The 19,390-nt window shown below is 32.0% G+C and overlaps 1 protein-coding gene across 2 annotated transcripts; it reads left to right on the forward strand.

Annotated features, from left to right (window-relative positions):
- The first annotated feature begins 323 nt into the window (after window positions 1-323).
- Window positions 324-19,016, forward strand: LOC139523082 (monocarboxylate transporter 14-like). Of its 2 annotated transcripts, none has more exons than XM_071316845.1 (6): window positions 324-455; window positions 11,934-12,016; window positions 14,316-14,459; window positions 15,122-15,265; window positions 15,965-16,783; window positions 17,396-19,016. In XM_071316845.1, the coding sequence occupies exons 2-6, from the start codon at window positions 11,968-11,970 to the stop codon at window positions 17,611-17,613; spliced, it is 1,374 nt and encodes a 457-aa protein (XP_071172946.1). In that variant the 5' UTR covers window positions 324-455; window positions 11,934-11,967; the 3' UTR covers window positions 17,614-19,016. The 2 variants fall into 2 exon arrangements, with proteins under 2 accessions (XP_071172946.1, XP_071172947.1); XM_071316846.1 differs by lacking the exon at window positions 324-455 and adding an exon at window positions 11,653-11,790.
- Window positions 19,017-19,390: the final 374 nt, after the last annotated feature.

Below are 19,390 nucleotides of genomic sequence, written 5' to 3' on the forward strand. Positions count from 1 at the left end.
AACAACCTATGGTGAAACCTCATGTAAAATTTAATGGCTGTGCATATACCATATTAGGTCATTGACGGCTTGTACATAATCCACTCTTATATTTATCATCTGTTTATTATATATTTATTCATTAAATAACAGTTTATAACATTCTTTTTTTATTTTGCCAGAAAGCAAGAGAGACATGTTATCATGGTTAATTTGATTAAATTTGTTTTTAGTTCATTATTTTTCTCAAAAGATATATATTCTGCTGCCATGGCTGTAAAGCTTTTGTTCATTACAAAATCATTGTACTCTGTATTTATAGGAAAAGTCTTCACACACAACATAATTGGTGTTCAATCAAAGTTTTCCACATCATCATGTCTTTTAAATGGTTACAGAGAGGCAACTTCAACTACAGAATTTGATGAATCTATGCTAGAGTTTGTTGTGTGTCCATTATCAAAAACTAAATTAAGGTAAGAGCTTGTATGTTTAATGAAAAGTGTCCTATCCCAATATAACGTTAGTCATGTTAGTACATTTTGTATGAGGACAATAAACAAAGTGTCCCTGGACTAGTATACACACTAATATAACCTGACATTGCATTACGGTAAGTACCAGAACAAGGAACAAGAACTACTTTTAGGAGCTGTTAAAAATACAGTATTATAGGATCTCGGTCCTATAGTTTGGTCCTGAATGATGTATTACATAGTAAAACATGTTTACCCTATGTTTAAAAAATTCAGACATGCATATATTATTTGAAAACAGTTGAATTTTGAATTTTGAATAGACATTGATTTAAACACATTTTCTGTTGTGTATACAGGTAAAGTGTATCTGTGTACTATGTGTCTATCTAAATATGTATATATTTTTTCATTGTGTATTTATCTCAAAATTTATAATATTTTGTTTTATATGTTTATTGTGTAAATATTTACCTGTTTTCTTTTTGTATATAAAATCTTCATATACATGGAGGGACTAAATATTCATTCATTCATTTATTCATTTCGTTTGTTAGTTTGTTCCTTCATACGTTCGTTTGGAAAAGAACAACTGTCACCAAAAAAGATATCTGAATAGTTGTATATAGTGTAGTTATATAATTAAATGGGTGGTGTTTGTGCCAGAATGTTCTTACAAATATGTCTAATCTTGGGAATGACATAACAATAAAATTTGGTCATTAAGGCATAGCATATTTTCATTTTTTGCTCACCTGGCCCAAAGGGCCAAGTGAGTTTAATATAGGACCCTATGGGAAATGCATACAAATGACTTCTTTTAGAGAACCACTGAATGGAATGAAATCAAACATAGCATGAATGTTCCTTATGAGGTGCTGACCAAGTGTTGTTACTTTGTAGCTGATCCATCATCCAAGATGGCCGCCAGGGGGGGACTTAGTTTAACATAGGACCCTATGGGAAATGCACACAAATGATTTCTTTTAGAGAACCACTGAATGGAATAAAACCAAACATGGCATGAATGTTCCTTATGAGGTACTGACCAAGTGTTGTTACTTTGTAGCTGATCCATCATCCAAGATGGCCGACAGCAGGGGACTTAGTTTAATATAGGACCCTATGGGAAATGCATACAAATATCTTCTTTTAGAGAACCACTGAGTGGAATGAAACCAAACATAGCACGAATGTTCCTTATGAGGTACTGACCAAGTATTGTTACTTTGTAGCTGATTCATCATCCAAGATGGCCGCCAGCCTTGGACTTAGTTTAACATAGGACCCTAGGGGAAATGCATACAAATTTCTATTTTTAGAGAACCACTGAATTGAATGAAACCAAACATGTTTGTTCCTTTCCTTTTGAGGTGCTTGCCAATTGTTGATACTTTGTAGCCAAATTATATCTTTTTTTATATGATTTCAAAAACCCAAGTAAATCAGGTGAGCGATACAGGCTCTTGAGAGCCTATAGTTCCTGTAAAGCTTTTCTTCTTTAGTTAAAGCATATGAGTAATGGTATCATGTAAAGTTTTAATTTTGATGAATTTTGCAGGGCCAAATCTGTTTCAAAAACCATCTTGTTACATACAATTATTCATTATTCTTTTTTTAGTCGCACAAGAATTATGATTCTGTCAAATTGTTTTGTCAACCTAAACCCAAACATGTTAAAACCATGACAGAAAATGTCAACAGTAGTTCAGTTATTGAATACTATCAGGAAATGCATTTCATTTAAAAAAATAATAGATGCTTATTGTTTAAATGCATCAAATAAGAAAATAAAATGGGCAAATAAATGTGGAGTGTTATTGATTGTCATTACAAACTGTCCTGTTCTCTTTGCAGGTATGACAAAGATAATAATGAGCTGGTTTGTGATGAGATTCAAGTAGCATATCCAATTATTAATGGTATACCAAATCTGATACCTCAAGATGCCAGAAATTTAAAAATAGCATCTAATGGAACTTCAAACACTGGAAAATCTTAAATAAAATATATAAACATAATTAGATTGATTTTGGTTGATTTTTTTTCTACTTGATGATGATTTTTTCACATGTTTATTTCTTTATCATGTTTATAAATTAATGGTTTGCTTGGTCCTATGGTCCATAGTTTTAATTGTTTTTTTTTCTCTTCATCTACAAGATCAATTTCATCCAAACTTTGGACTATTTTTTGTTCTTAGGCTATTATCGGGACAATTTTTCTAATTTTTGACTAATTCTTAACTAATTCTTGTTAATTTTAATAAATAGATAAAACACTACACAAACATAGGTAAGCAAAACCAGATTTGAAAAAAAATGCTGAAATGATTGAAACTATTGAATGACTAATAAGAAACTGTAGACAGTAAAAAGATCCATAATAATGGCAGTATGACTGAATCATTGGATGATTATTTATATGACTTATTGACCATTAATGATAATTTTGTACTAATTTTTATACGACCGCAAAAAAGTTTTGGTCGTATATTGGTATGACGTTGGCGTCGTCGTCATCGTCCGAAGACATTTGGTTTATATAACTTTAGAATAAGTAAATAGAAATCTATGAAATTTAAACACAAGGTTTATGACCATAAAAGGAAGGCTAGGATTGATTTTGGGAGTTTTGGTCCTAAAAGTTTAGGAATTAGGGGCTAAAAAGGGCCCAAATAAGCATTTTTCTTGGTTTTCGTACAATAACTTTAGTATAACTAAACAGAAATCTATGAAAATTGAAGATAAGGTTAATAACCACAAAAGGAAGGTTGGGATTGGTTTTGGGAGTTTTGGTCCCAACAGTTAAGGATTTAGGGGCCAAAAGGGGCCAAAATTAAACTTTGTTTGATTTCATCAAAAAATGAATTATTGGGGTTCTTTGATATGCCAAATCTAACTGTGTTTTTAGGTTCTTAATTTTTGGTCCTGTTTTCAAATCCGTCTACATTAAGGTCCAAAGGGTCCAAAATTAAACTAAAACTAAGTTTTGTTTTAACAAAAATTGAATTCTTGGGGTTCTTTGATATGCTAAATCTAAACATGTACTTAGATTTTTGATTATGGGCCCAGTTTTCAAGTTGGTCCAAATCCGGGTCCAAAATTAAACTTTGTTTGATTTTAACAAAAATTGATTATATGGGGTTCTTCAATATGCTGAATCTATTACCATGTATTTAGATTTTTAATATTTTGCGCCGGTTATCAAATTGGTCCACAATGAGGTCTTAAGGGTCTAAAATTGAACATTATTTGATTTCATAAAAAATTGAACTCTTGGGGTTATATGATATGTTGAATCTTACCATGCATTTAGATTTGGGATATTGGACCATAAAAGGTAAATGTCCTATTTAAAATTTTTAAGTTTTTGGGATACGACTGCTTTCAAGCAATCTGTAGACTTATACCATTGACTCAGGGCCTTGCCCTCTCGTCAACCGCTTTATTCTAAACATTAAGAAACATCTCAGATTCTTATGATTGCCTTGCTTTAAAATGTAAAAAAAACAAAGGATTGAACTTAATCAACTTTCCTATAATGTTCTTTTCATAATCTTCATGTTTGATATTTCCCTTGACTTATATGCGTGTTTTTAACAACACGGAATATCAGAATTAAGCAGTATTTATAATTAGTGTTTTTATAAATTTAGAAACACGTGAGAGGGAATTCCCCAATTTTGATAAAAATGCGAGAGTTCTCTGAATTCTGATAAATCTATTTCTGTCACATAAGAACTGAAGTGGAGTTTTTCTTATATGTCACTGTTATGAAACTGATACTTCTATAAAGAAATAGAGAACCGTCTAGGTCGTTTAATATAACATTTAATATACTTTCTTGCTCCAGGGTTTGTTTAGGTAATTATGCGCATGCGTAAAGTTTTCTTGACTCCAAGGGGTACAAGATTGAATGGTTGCTCAGGAGTCCCCACTCAATTGATTAATTTAAAACTCATGTGATCCTTTCTATGTATCTCTGCTATTAAGGGTTATTGTTGTTGGATAATTTTAAATCATATGCATCATTTAAATTAAAATAAATGTAGTCCACATCGTAAAGGTGTAACTCAACACCCTTTCAGACGAAATAGAGTCTTCCATATTATCGTTTCCCGTCAGGAAGCAACTTACGTCAATTCTGAATCAAAACACGTCGAGAAAAATTAACTCGTTCTGTCGATAAACGTCGTATTATATTAAAAATGATCGCAATTTAAACCGAGGAATGTGTACGGAAAGGAGACATGACCACTGACCCAAAGGAAATGAAATATTTAAGTTATGAATAAGGGTTCTTCCTAGAATTAACGTAGGAAAATAGGTGATAAGATACGATGTGAAATACCTTCTATCACTCTGAGTTTCAGTGACTACTGTGGAAAGTAAACTTGGAATTAATGGTACAAAAATAAAACACAATAGGCCTAAGTACATTGTTCATACACTTGTATCCGGGATTGGCTATTTTGTAACTATTCAGTTACGTAAATTACATTTTACATGTGCAGTTGAATTAGTTTTGAAAATAATATTATCCAGCTACATGTATACATGTGTCAATGAAAACAATGGCAATCGTATCCTTCAGAACAATCTGCTCTTTGATTAAGTTTAAGTTTTTAGACCACATTCATTCTGTGTCAGAAACCTATGTTGTATAAACTATTTAATCACAATCCAAATTCAGAGCTGTATCAAGCTTAAATGTTGTGTCCATACTTGCCCCAACTGTTCAGGATTCGATCTCTGCGGTCGTATAAAGCTGCGCCCTGCGGAGTATCTGGTTATGTCTTAAAAACTATTTGCCTGTTTAAATATTTTAACTGTAATAGATAGATCAAATTTGCACAGAGCAAACATGTAAACCATTTACAAGATTTAAATGCCAGTATGACAAAAACTTTGTGATGATTCCTACATTGCCTTTCAAAACAAATTTTGACTAAATATCGTTTTTTTTTGCGTATAATCTAGAAAACTATAAGTTTGGTAGAAATGTTTGCATTGGAAATTACCAGCATTGAATGCACACCATCTTAGAAAAATGTCAATGAGAACAAAACCAATTAAGATCTAGAGTAAATGAAACAACGATTTCTGTCTACTTGATGAATATTGCACTATATACTTGTTTTTAAAATCTTATTTGACATTGCCAAAAAAGCATGAAGTTTGGCTAACCACAAAACCAGGTTTAACCATGTTAACCCACCATTTAATCTTAAAATGTCCTGTACCAAGTCAGGAAAATGGCAGTTGTTTTCTTATAGTTCGCTTCTGTGTGTGTTACATTGTTGTTTGGTTTGTTGTGGCATTTATGTATTTCTGTTGTTTCGTTGTTTTCATCTTATAGTTGATGTGTATCCCTCGGTTTTAGTTTGTAACCCGGATTTGTTGTCCCTAAATCGATATGACTTTCGACAAGCGGTATACTACTGTTGCGTTTATTTAAGACTTATTTGCTTTTTACAGATTTTTTTTATTTCAAATAATTCCTTCCAAAAGGTTGACTTTCAAGGTTTTTTTGGTTGTTCTGTTCATACAATGTTTTGTATGCCCTTTTCCTAATGGAGCTGATTTGTTCTAACTTTTTAAAATTCTGGATGCTTGAAAAAAGCAGAAAATTCCAATTTCATATAGATTGGTGCCTAAATTACTTATTTTACTTTCAATGTTGTATTACTTTAATAGTATCAAATATCCATGAAGAAATGAGGTCAAGGCCAGGGACCGACCCTACACATGCAAACTTTACAATAATTGTATTCACACATGTAGTTCACCTATCATTATAGTAGCTGAGTAACTGATATCATCACTCAACCTAAATGTCGACTAATGAACTATGACGTCATAGTGAACTACGACAATATTGGTTCAGAGAAAGATGAAGCAGCCAGACAGAAAGTTAAACCTTAATGTATCCCTTAATTTTTGAAACAGACCTAATCACGAATAGTTAACAAACTCTAAAGAATAACACCTAGATAAGACGTAAACTGACATCGGATACATGTGTCTCATTCCATCATAGACATCTCAGTTGTTACAGCTGAACCAACCACTGGTCAAGTTAATTATCGATATTCTATATAAAATACCTATATATGATAGCGACCGCTGCAGACAGTAAAACCATTCTCTTACACATTAAACGAGCTCATGTGAATCAATGTGCCAGATTAGTTTCTGTTTACTAGTATCTGTTGAGCATAAGTTTAGCCTTGGATGTGACCACAGACTTCTCTATAACAACAGATACCAATACAGTACAGTTTCCATGAACCAAAGATCTTTTTGACCCGCGTCTGCATGTGTTTATTGAACTGAATACGGCCGGGTATCGTTGGGTTTGTCGGAAAACATAATAGGGCCCTTCATCGGTTGTGTTGGATAGAAGATCTTCATGTCAGTGTCTAATAATCTTAATAATGATATGTAGATATCTGCAACTGTATCAACTGGTTATCATCGATAATGAAAGTTGATCGACCAAGCCCTGACAATAATCGTTTTAAAGTTAATATCACAAAAAAAAATGACAAATCAAACTAAAATAACCCAAAATGGTCTTAGTGCCTAAGTAAAGACGATAACAGACTTTGCATTTCCCATTATGATTTCTCTGATAGAGGATGGCTGATTACAAGGAGATAATAAACCACGAGCTATAAAATAACTGTTTCACAAACTACATTGATTCCTATTATCGAAACCACAATCCTGTCCTAAAATGTGCTCTAACTTAAAGTTGCCGGATTTGCGGTTACACATTAAACGACGGGTGGACATATCTGCTTATCCTTGAGGAGATAAACCACCAGGGTTTTAATTGCATTGGGGTTTGTGTTGCTCAGTTTCTTTAGCTCACCTGGTCCGAAGGGCCAAGTGAGCTTTTCTCATCACTTTGCCTCCGTCGTCCGGCGTCGTCGTCCGGCGTCGTCGTCCGGCGTCGTCTGTTAACTTTTACAAAAATCTTCATCTCTGAAACTACTGGGTCACATTTAACCAAACTTGGCTACAATCATCATTGGGGTATCTAGTTTAAAAAATGTGTCCGGTGACCCGGCCAACCAACCAAGATGGCCGTCATGGCTAAAAATAGAACATAGGGGTAAAATGTAGATTTTGGCTAATATCTCTGAAACCAAAGCATTTAGAGTAAATCTGACATGGAGTAAAATTGTTTATCAGGTCAAGGTCAATCTGCCCTGAAATTTTCAGATGAATCAGAGAATCTGTTGTTGGGTTGCTGCCACTAAATTGGTAATTTTAAGGAAATTTTGCTGTTCTTTATACGACCGCAAAAATTGAAAATTTTTTGGTCGTATATTGGTATCACGTTGGAGTCGTCGTCTGCGTCGTCGTCGTCGTCGTCCGAATACTTTTAGTTTTCGCACTCTAACTTTAGTAAAAGTGAATAGAAATCTATGAAATTTTAAAACAAGGTTTATGACCACAAAAGGAAGGTTGGGATTGATTTTTTGAGTTTTTGTCCCAACATTTTAGGAATTAGGGGCCAAAAAGGGCCCAAATAAGCATTTTCTTGGTTTTCGCACTATAACTTTAGTTTAAGTAAATAGAAATCTATGAAATTTTGAGACAAGGTTTATGACCACAAAAGGAAGGTTGGTATTGATTTTGGGAGTTTTGATTCCAACAGTTTAGGAATTAGGGTCCAAAAAGGGGTCCAAATAAGCATTATTCTTGGTTTTCGCACCATTTAGTATAAGTAAATAGAAATCTAAGAAATTTAAACACAAGGTTTATGACCATAAAAGGAAGGTTGGGTTTGATTTTGGGAGTTTTGGTCCCAACAGTTTAGGAATAAGTGGCCCAAAGGGTCCAAAATTGAACTGTGTTTGATTTCATCGAAAATTGAATAATTAGGGTTCTTTGATATGCCGAATCTAACTGTGTATGTAGATTCTTTATTTTTGGTCCCGTTTTCAAATTTGTCTACATTAAGGTCCAAAGGGTCCAAAATTAAACTTAGTTTGATTTTAACAAAAATTGAATCCTTGGGGTTCTTTGATATGCTGAATCTAAAAATGTACTTAGATTTTTGATTATTGGCCCAGTTTTCAAGTTGGTCCAAATCAGGGTCCAAAATTAAACTTTGTTTGATTTCATCAAAAATTGAATAATTGGGGTTCTTTGATATGCCAAATCTAACTGTGTAAGTAGATTCTTAATTTTTGGTCCCGTTTTCAAATTGGTCTACATTAAAGTCCAAAGGGTCAAAAATTAAACTAAGTTTGATTTAAACAATTCTTGGGCTTTTTTGATATGCTGAATCTAAACATGTACTTAGATTTTTGATTATGGGCCCAGTTTTCAAGTTGGTTCAAATCAGGATCCAAAATTATTATATTAAGTATGTTCAATAGCAAGAAATTTTCAATTGCACAGTATTCAGCAATAGCAAGAGATCTTCAATTGCACAGTATTGTGCCTTAGCAAGAAATTTTCAATTGCACAGTATTGCGCAATAGCAAGAAATCTTCAATTGCACAGTATTGTGCAATAGCAAATATTTTCAATTGCACAGTATTGGGCAATAGCAAGAAATATCTAATTGCACAATATTGTGCAATAGCAAGAAATTTTCAATTGGAGTTATCTTTCTTTGTCCAGAATAGTAGTTGAATCAACTTAAATCATTGTTTTATTCAATATACAATGTATATTCACTTTTACTACCAACTGATAAATTAAAACAATCTTTACCATTCAGTGATAACAAGCACCTTTTGTTACATTTTAATATTTTTTGATGTATTTAAATGAGTAGTTATTGTTATAAATTTGAATTGAGGTCAGTTTTGGAAAAAGGGAAAGGGGGATGTGAAAAAAATGGTGGTGGTGGTGGTGGTGGTGGGGGGGGGGGGGGGGTCGTATAAAGCTGCGCCCTGCGGAGCATCTGGTTGGTTATTATCTTGAATATTATTATACATAGAGATAAACTGTAAACAACAATAATGTTCAGCAAAGTAAGATTTACAAATAAGTGAACATGACCAAAATGGTCAGTTGACCCCTTTTGGAGTTGTTGCCCTTTATAGTCAATTTTAACCATTTTTCGTAAATCTTAGTATTCTTTTAGAAAAATCTTCTTCTCTTAAACTTCTGGGCCAAATTAAACCAAACTTGGCCACAATCATCATTGGGGTTTCTAGTTTAAAAAATGTGTCCTGTGACTCGGCCAACCAACCAAGATGGCCGCCATGGCTAAAGATAGAACATAGGGGTAAAATGTTGTCCACATCTATCTGCCCTGGAATTTTCAGATGAATCGGATAACTGGTTGTTAGGTTACTGACCCTGAATTGGTAATTTTAAGGAAATGTTTCCGTTTTTTGTTATTATTATAGATAGAGATAAACTGTCAACAGCAATAATGTACAGCAAAGTAAGACAAAAAAAAATAAGTCAACATGACCAAAATGGTCAATTGACCCCCTAAGGAGTAATTGCCCTTAATAGTCAATTTTTAACAATTTTCATAAAATTTGTAAATTATCACTAACATTTTTTTACTGAAACGACTGGGCCAAGTTCATTATAGATAAATATAATTGTATGCAGCAAGAAAGTTTAGAAAAGTAAGATCTACAAACAAATCACAATCACCAAAACACAATTTTGTCATGAATCCTACTGTGTCCTTTGTTAAATATTCACATAGAACAAAGTGAGCGACACAGGCTCTTTAGAGCCTCTAGTTTTAGTATTCTATGGTTTGTTTTGTGAACTGTGGTTTGTCTTTACGTCGTTTTTTGCAATGGTATTGTTAGTTTGGACTTATCCCTTTGTTTTATTTCGCCTCTCTAAATTAACAACGACAAAAATCGTTATATATTGCTCAACAAAGGCTCTTCAATCACTATCCATGCTATACCTAATTTGGTAATCAAAAATGTTTTTTTTTCCTTTTTTTTAATTAGCTTGGATTCATATGTCTAATGCCCTGTGATATTTTTTACAGAGCAAACAAATAGTATTGTATTATATATATTCAGATATTTAGCGTATTTGTTTGCCCTTATTACGATAGATTCAGATTCAGATTTAATTGTTTATTAAATTCTCACCACATACAATATGATTAAAACAAGATACAATTATAAAATTAATTATACAGTAAACATAGTTAAAACAATTAAATATATGTATGTACCAAACTTTAAAAGAATTATGAGAGACTATGTTTCGATAGACGCGGAATCTGTTTTTGGTCTGTGTGTCTGTTCGTCCGAATGTTGCAATTACGTTATCAGGTTAATATCTAAAATATTCAAAAATAGTGTACGAGATATATAAAAAAAAGTTTTTTGTTTTGTTAAATAATCAATTAAAGTAAAATAGTGAAAAATTATTCGCTTTAAGCAGCCAATATGGCTTAATTTTGTCGCAAGCTAGGAAACAGCGATGACGAATTATTCACTTGCAATTGAACAATTGGATCTCATTTAATCCGTATTCATGATACCCTCAATTAAACCCCTAAGCTAGAGATGTATTATACGTGTTCAGGAAAAGAATGTCAACATTGAAAGTTAAACAAAGGTACATCATTTGATTGACTGATTCGATCCACAAAAACTCATTCTTGTATAGGTAAAAACGGTGATTAACATATATTTTAATGGTATATGGCACAACTTTTTGGAATTTTGGGTCCCGAATGCTCTTCAACTTTTAACTTGTTTGGCTTTATAACTATTTTGATCTGAGCGTCACTGATGAGTCTTATGTTGACGAAACGCGCGTTTGGCGTATTAAATTATAAGCCTGGTACCTTTGATAGCTATTAACCATAGTATTATATTAAATTTAACAGACTTAGAAACATCCAATTGCATGAATTACTGTTAAAAAAAACCAGGACGACCTCTCCCTAGTGTACCCATTTTAATATTCGTTACTGTAAAACATGATAACCTTTCCCTTATATTCCCAATAAAATATCATCACTGTAAAATATAAGTTTTTTTTATAAGAAGTGTAGTAAGAACACAAATAGAACGAAATATAGGAGACTTGTATTAATATTTGACTTAAAATGACTTTATATAGATTTGCTGATGATCACATTAGGAATGAATTTAAATCTACCTGGGTTGAATGAAGGTTATATTGAAGATTGTGTTACATAATTCTCCATAAAATGACAAGTTTAGTAGTCTGTATACTTAACCCTGAGATTTTCTTTAAAAAATACCATATTACATCAAAATTGATTTCCTTGACAGAAATGTTCCTGAACATATGCCATCCAATTATCAAGTAATTACATACAGGAAATGACTGAATATTTTTATACGGTACGTTTGCCAAAAAGTAAAAATGTATGTATTTAGATTTTGTTTGTCAATATTTAGAACATTGCTATTTTAGTCAATAAATGCTTGATGTTTGGATTCATATTTTAATATACAATCACATATCTTTTTTTTTATGTTTTCAGATAAAACCATGCATTGAATAATTATTGTGTGACTATGAAGAACACGGATGTTGACCGGGGATACTCATGGGTTGTTTTAATATGTAAGTATTATTTTTATAGTAAGGTGATATAATCTTGTAAAACATATACCGGGACCGGGTATTTTAAAACCACACACTTAAGAAGCCGAGAATTGTAAACATTTGAGCGACTCCTATTGTTGTTCTAATTTCTTTTTATTTTTTGCAACTAAAATTTAATTTGAATATGGAATGTTATACAGTTATTTTTTTAGAACATTTAGGAAGTAGGGTCTATTGCTTCTTCAATTCATTCATACCTGGGTAATTGTAAACTTCGTTACCAAGTTTTACAGAATTAACACTGTAATACAATATAGATATCACATGTTGTGACCAAAAGATAGACTGGAGGTTTAAATTAAAGTATACGCAGATAACGATGATTGAACATGATGAAGTTATAATATAGAAACATGTTTTCATTTTTTTCTGGAGTCTTATCATTCTGTTCTATTGCAAGGTCGTTGTATTGGTTGTAAAGCCATGGATTGTATTTCAAATACAATTAATTTATTTATATAATGGATTGATTGCTTGATCGTAGGTTGCTTAGTATACAGTGGCAAATATGTCATAAAAGAGGGACGAAAGATACCAGAGTGACAGTCAAACTCATAATCTAAAACAAACTGACAACGCCATGGCTAAAAATGAAAAAGACAAACAGAAAAACAATAGTACAGATTACACAACATAGAAAACTAAAGAATAAACAACACGAACCCTCATAATTGTTGAGGACGAGAACAAGTCAACAACAATACAATATGAAGGACTTGTAATAGAGGCTGTCCGATATGAAGCGGGGCGAAAATTGGACACACTTTATACACAATGCTTGTTACCACCAAACATTTTTCAAGTTCGAATTTGGATGGCGCCACATTCATCGTACCCGGTTCTTGAGAAACCTCATAAGTCTTTGCTATTAAACAATTCGAGAACTCAAAACCCCGAGCAATATATGATCACAACATACACACAATTAATGTCATAAAAAAAGACAAATTGTCAACAGGTTTGAATTAGTACATTGTCTGGTGTATATTAATAAGAAGGGGCATCTGTGTCCCATGGACACTGTTTTATTTTCTTCCCGTCACATATAGTTTGAAGTTTTGTCATTGTGTTTCTCCCCTACTGCACCTTACCGTTATGCTTAAATTATTTGAAATGTAGGTTAAACCGTTTGTACAGCAGGATCTTAACAAATACATGAAAATCAAGGATATTGGGAGGTAATTTCACCAGTATTTCTTGTTGAACAAAAATAAGAAAAATTTAACTTTTTTTAAATTATTTAATAATTTTCCTAAACATATTTTTCCTCTTAATAATTGAAAATGTTTTCAGTATCGCAATTTATCCCAACACGGTTGTTATCTTTCTATAATAATTAATCGTGGCAGGTGCAAATTGGTTAGCTATAAATAATATACATTTTTCACCCCAACATATAAATGGGATTATTTCATGCTTCACCGACTGATGCAATATATTAAATCTTGTAATTTACTATTTAGTTTCAAATAATTTGTTAAGACTTCTTAATAAGTTTTTATAGATTATTAAGTGTGAAGTTACACGGTAGATACTGTGGATTCATTTAATTTCGTGACCAATTGTTGTGGATTGCAGAAAACGCATTTGGTCAAGGTAGTTTATGAAGTCCGAACAAGGTAGTTTATGAAGTCCGAACAAGTTGAAACTTAGTACACATGTTCCCTATCATATCATTTTTTATGATCTTTCTAATTTTCAAAAGAGATGTTTTCCCAATTTCACGGTCGACTGAACATAGAAAATGATAGTGCGAGTGTGGCATCCGTGTTCTATGGACACATTCTTCTTTTTTATATCTTATTACCCTGTTTTTATTTTCTTCATGGATGTATGAAATTATAACATCGATAAACTACTGTATGTTCATATGACTTTAACATTTCATCGTTTTAGTTATGCATGTAGCCTTTGCAAATGGGTATACAGGAATGAATAGTCAGGTGCAATTTAAATTAACAATAAATATACTAGTTAATTCTCAAATAAGAAATCCTTTATTATCTCGAAACTACCATATTGTCGAAAAATGTTTATTGTCCCAAACCACAAAAACGAGTTGAAACCAATTTTACACAGTCAAGTGTACCTTCAGAAGTTTTAATTAAATGATATTTTGTCTACAGTTTGTGGTCTTGAAACTGCCATGCATGTTGTCCGAAAATGTATATTTTTTGTCCAAGACAACAAGAACGAGTTGAAACCAATTTTAAATAGACAAGTATACCTCAAAAGTTTTAATTAAATATATCTTCAGTTTGTGGTATAATATACCTAGTCATCGCTGGAGGTGTGAAGTCGTTTGGTGTGTTATACACGGAGTTGTTAGAACACTATGAAGCTGGCGCCGGTAACACAGCATGGATATCAAGTGTTTGCTTATTGCTTTTCATGGGATTAGGTTAGTTTACATGACGAATACAGCATATAATACTTGTCTGAATTATTCAGTAAATTTGAGTTCTGTAATTTTAAGGCCTTTTAAAGAGGCAAGAGTGCGCATAAAGTCAAAGGACAGACCGATTGGTTGCAAATGAATACGATATATATTCATGAACAAATATGAAAATCTGGTATGATTGCAAATGAGACAACTCATTACCTGAGACTAAATAGCGTAAAAGTTAACAACTGTAGGTCACTGTATGATTTGCATTTGTGTATACTCCACACTTTGAAATATTGAAACAAAAATCCTAATTCAGCTGTCAGTTTTCATTATTAAGCCCTATTGTAAGTTGAAATAGTTCAATTATATTTGTTGTAAAGAGTGATTGTATAATGCCAATAATCGACTGGCAGAACTTATCTTGCCTTAACATCATCTGTATTTGATATTTAAACTGATTTTACGTAGTTTATGTCCATCTTAATCTTCTAATCATGACCTCGTTTTCTTGGAACATCGATATGTTTACCTTAAGAGACACCTAAACTATACGTTGTTCTTAGAAACATTTAGCGTATATTTAATCATAATCATGTAAGAAAGTAAAAACAGCAAAAGTATCTTTTATACGAAAATTTATTTAACAAAATGGTTTTTGTAATATGTATTTGTAGGACCATTTTCCAACTTCCTTGGAGAAAAATACACATATCGCTTAATAATGTGTATAGGAAGTGTGCTGGTTTTAATTGGCTATACAGCAAGTGCTTTTGTTCCAAGGATGGACATGTTGTTCTTGACTTATGGAGTTGTTGCAGGTTTGTTATCGATATAAAATCTCCATATATCAAACGTCAAATACCTAATAGAACATCCCTGTATATCAAACGTCAAATACCTAATATAACATCCCTGTATATAAAACGTCAAATACCTAATACAACATCCCTGTATATCAAACGTCAAATACCTAATATAACATCCCTGTATATCAAACGTCAAATACCTAATATAACATCCCTGTATATCAAACGTCAAATACCTACAACAATTTGCATGACACCTTTCTTTTTATTTGATCTTCTATCGAAATCTTTTTGGATTAAGCAAATAAAAAACACATTACCTAACATTTCAATTATTTTGGCTTTAACTATATTCTACCTGTTCATTTTTCACCTTAATCTTACATAATAATGACCCTTTACCAGTTTTGACTTAAAAAATGGGAATAGGAAAAATTGTATGTGAAACTATTCTCATATGATTATCTTATTCGAAAAATACCTCCACATCAACAGTTTGAGATATATGGGAAAGCTCTTTTTTATATCATATATCTGTATATTAAAAGTACGTGAATAACGGCTTAGAAGATACATTCAAAGACCAACTGGTTATGTTTTATAAATCACTGTATTATATTTTTAAAGTAAATGAACATAAAATGGTTGAAATAGTTGGGAGAGCGATTTTTTTTTAATCAGCATATTGAAAGTGTTTTTTTTTATCTACAGGTACTGGTTACGGGTTGATATTTGCTCCTTGTACTACCATCATCAGTTTTTATTTTAAAAAGAGACGAAGTTTAGCCAATGGACTGATGGTGTCTTTTAGTGGTTTTGGAAGTCTTTTATTTCCGTATATGTATAGATTTTTGATTGATAAATATGGACTTCATGGTGCCTTGCTTATTATTGGAGCAGTTTTTTTCCATACATGTGCTGCAAGTTTATTATTACGACAACCACCTCAGTTATTGAAAAAGAAACAAAAAGCAGAGGAAGAATTAGCTTTAGCTACTCCTCAGAAGATTGAAACACCAGAAAAAACACAATATGGATGTTTTAATGAAGCCAAAAAAAGAATCTTTAAATTAGATCTGTTTTACAATCCTAAATATACAGTTTTGTTCTGTGCTATTTTATTTCAAACGGCCAATTTTGCCGGAAACTTAGTAGCACTACCTGGACATATACAATCTTTAGGACTTGGAAAACAGAACATAGCATTATCTGTGTCCTTATTAGGTGGATCTGAAATCGTAGCTAGGGCTTTTTTAGGATGGTTTGCTGACTTGAACATTATGACACGTACTCATTTATTTATGGTGTGTTCGTTTGTTAGTACAATCATTGCTTTTTGTATACCGCATTTGCCATACAAAGAAGCAGTGTTATGTTATGCCGTACTTATGGGAGTCTTCTCTGGATCTTTTTGGAGCTTGATGGGTGTCCTCATGGTTGATTGTGTAGGGCTTGCTAATTTTTCTCCTGCATTCGGTCTTTTGTCAATGGCAAGTGCCTTTTCAATCTTAATCAGTCAACCTATTATAGGTAGGTATATTTTAGTATTTCTATAAGACGAAATTCATAAATATTTATAGATAGTTAAATCAAGAGCTTTAGCAAAGTGCTAAATCGAAATTCAGAGTACATTCTTAATATTTTTGTGCACTTTAAGGTAATAGAATATTACAAGAGCTGTAGTAGTTATAATTCTAAATATACAAGTGTTTGAACTTACCAAATGATATAAATATTTGAAAAATACAGTTCGACAAATCAAAGCTTAAAGTCATATTTTCGTACAATACCACGTACAATGTTCATGTAAGAATGCAGAAAATGAGGTAACATGTTTTTGAAAAGTGATAAAAGAATTTTGCCAACTTAGATATATTGGAAATTAGGAGGAAACAACTACTAAAAGGATATTCAAACTCACATCTCGAAAACAACTACTAAAAGGATATTCAAACTCACATCTCGAAAACAAACTGACAAAGCCAATTTAAAATAACCGAAAAACAACTTAAAAGGCAAACATCAGCAAACAAAACACAACATTGAAAACCTTAAGATTGAATAACATGAGCTCCATCAATAACCGGTGTTGATCTCAGGTTCTAACAGAATAAAAAAAACAAGATATATTTTGTATTGTAGGTTGGTTGAAAGATGCTACAGGGAGCTGGGACATGTCATTCCGTTTTACTGGCTTGCTTAGCGCTCTGGCGTTCTTGTTTTGTTTGACTGGTCCGATGATTGAACGTTGTTGGTGCTGTCATCAAAACACTGGGACTATTATCATTGATGATACTATACAAGTAGAGGAAGTAAATGGAAAAGTTGAAGAAAGTGTTCTCCTTAAAGAGAGATCATAAAATCATTTACTATTAATCTTCATGTTTCGATTTACTTGTATTCTCAATTTTGGCCATTTGTAATTAGTTTTAACATTAAGGCATGTTGTATTTGAAGTGCTTTTATTAGCAACATATCAAAACGTATCAAAATATGTATGTGTCATATCACGTGATATTTGTTTTTAAGTTATAATGAAGGGTAATGATGTAAGTTTATGATATCAAAAATGGTATCGACCCTCAATCAATATAAACCATTGAGGTATGTACTCTATATTATAATGATGTTGCGGGTTAATATGGATGTGACATTGCAAAAACTGTTATGTAAAATGTTTACAACTTTAATTAAGTTGTTAAATCTGTGAATGGGATTGTACATCTATAATAGCCTTAAGTTTAATTAAATAGTTTATCCTCAAAATGGTTAAGTTCAAAGTGAATTCAATTTTGTAAAATTTGAAAGGGATTTATTTTTCGAATTTGGACTTTGATTTTAACATTTATATCTTAATTGTCTCATTAAAAATACAGAGGTTTATTGACAGTGTTTGAAGCATTCATGACACTTTTTTGCTGATCTCCAAATTTTGTTAATTGTTTATCATCGAGCATATAGCATTTACATGGAATCATGATATAGAGGATCTATGCTTCGTCGTCAGTGGTGTAATCATTTGGGGGAAATGTGTGGTTAATTATTTTTTTAACATCAATATACCGCCACTTAATTGTATAAAAAATTAGAAAGACGCTTTGTAATATCAAGGATATTGGTTTTCTAATAGGGCAATTTGTATGTGAGAGTATGTTACAGTGAGATGATTCCTAATAACAAACAATGATATCAGTTACATCAGTTACTATTTTATGTGATCAAGATAATCCAAATTGATTAAGACAATCCAAATTGATCAAGAGAATCCGAATTGATAATCCTGGAAAATCTAAATTGATCAAGAAAATCCAAAATATAAATATATTGTTTAAATGTAGTTCCATTTGATGTCGAGTAAGTCCCGAGAAATTATTATCTATTTTTTAGTATTTAGTTAATATTTATTTGATCTCCAGTGGTTGAATACTCAGTCTTATACTCCATAAAGTTTGGGAGTGAGCTTTATGTCTCAAAGTTCCAGGAATTCCAGAGGGAAAAGTATAATAGATGCTTATTTCTCATCTAGTACTAAACTGTATGTTTACATTTGACTTTATACTTAATACTGTTTTCATATTATATATAAATAATGACAATGATTTATATGTTATCTCTGTACTTTCATACTGTTTTTCATATGTAATCAATGCTTTTTCATATATGAAATCTTTTTAGAGGTGCAATGAACTAGTTATAATGATATAAGACTACGAATTATTTCTAAAGATGCAATTTATTAGCATCTTGCTTTAAAAAAAGAAAACGATAGGTAGGTTTGAATATAGGGTAATAATTCTTCAGTACAATGAGTTCCTCATTTAGTGGATGCTTTAATATGCTGGAAAGTGAAATAGCCTTTCATATCTCAATGTTTTAGGTCATATAATAAAAGGATAAATAAAATAGAATTTCAGCCAAACAAAACCAGGTTGAATTTTATAAGGACGAAGTAATGCAGTGTAAGAACGTGACATATACTGAGAGGGAATTCATGATTACTTAATCTGTTGGTATACAATATATGTCTGTTTATACTCAAATACAATTGCATTGTTTTTCCTAATAAATTTGTAGAACTCGGAACTGCGATGGTACTCCAAACCGCGATGGTCGCGCTGAAGTGCGCTGGTTAATGCG

The sequence above is a fragment of the Mytilus edulis genome, chromosome 5, assembly GCF_963676685.1.
Source record: "Mytilus edulis chromosome 5, xbMytEdul2.2, whole genome shotgun sequence".
NCBI lineage: Eukaryota > Metazoa > Mollusca > Bivalvia > Mytilida > Mytilidae > Mytilus > Mytilus edulis.

Bases quoted from the DNA above. Each gene is read 5' to 3' on its own strand.
- LOC139523082 (XM_071316845.1), top strand. From the start codon at position 11,968: ATGAAGAACACGGATGTTGACCGGGGATACTCATGGGTTGTTTTAATA. The intron at 12,017-14,315 runs GTAAGTATTATT...ATATATCTTCAG, and splicing joins CTCATGGGTTGTTTTAATAT to TTTGTGGTATAATATACCTA. The intron at 16,784-17,395 runs GTAGGTATATTT...TTTGTATTGTAG, and splicing joins AATCAGTCAACCTATTATAG to GTTGGTTGAAAGATGCTACA.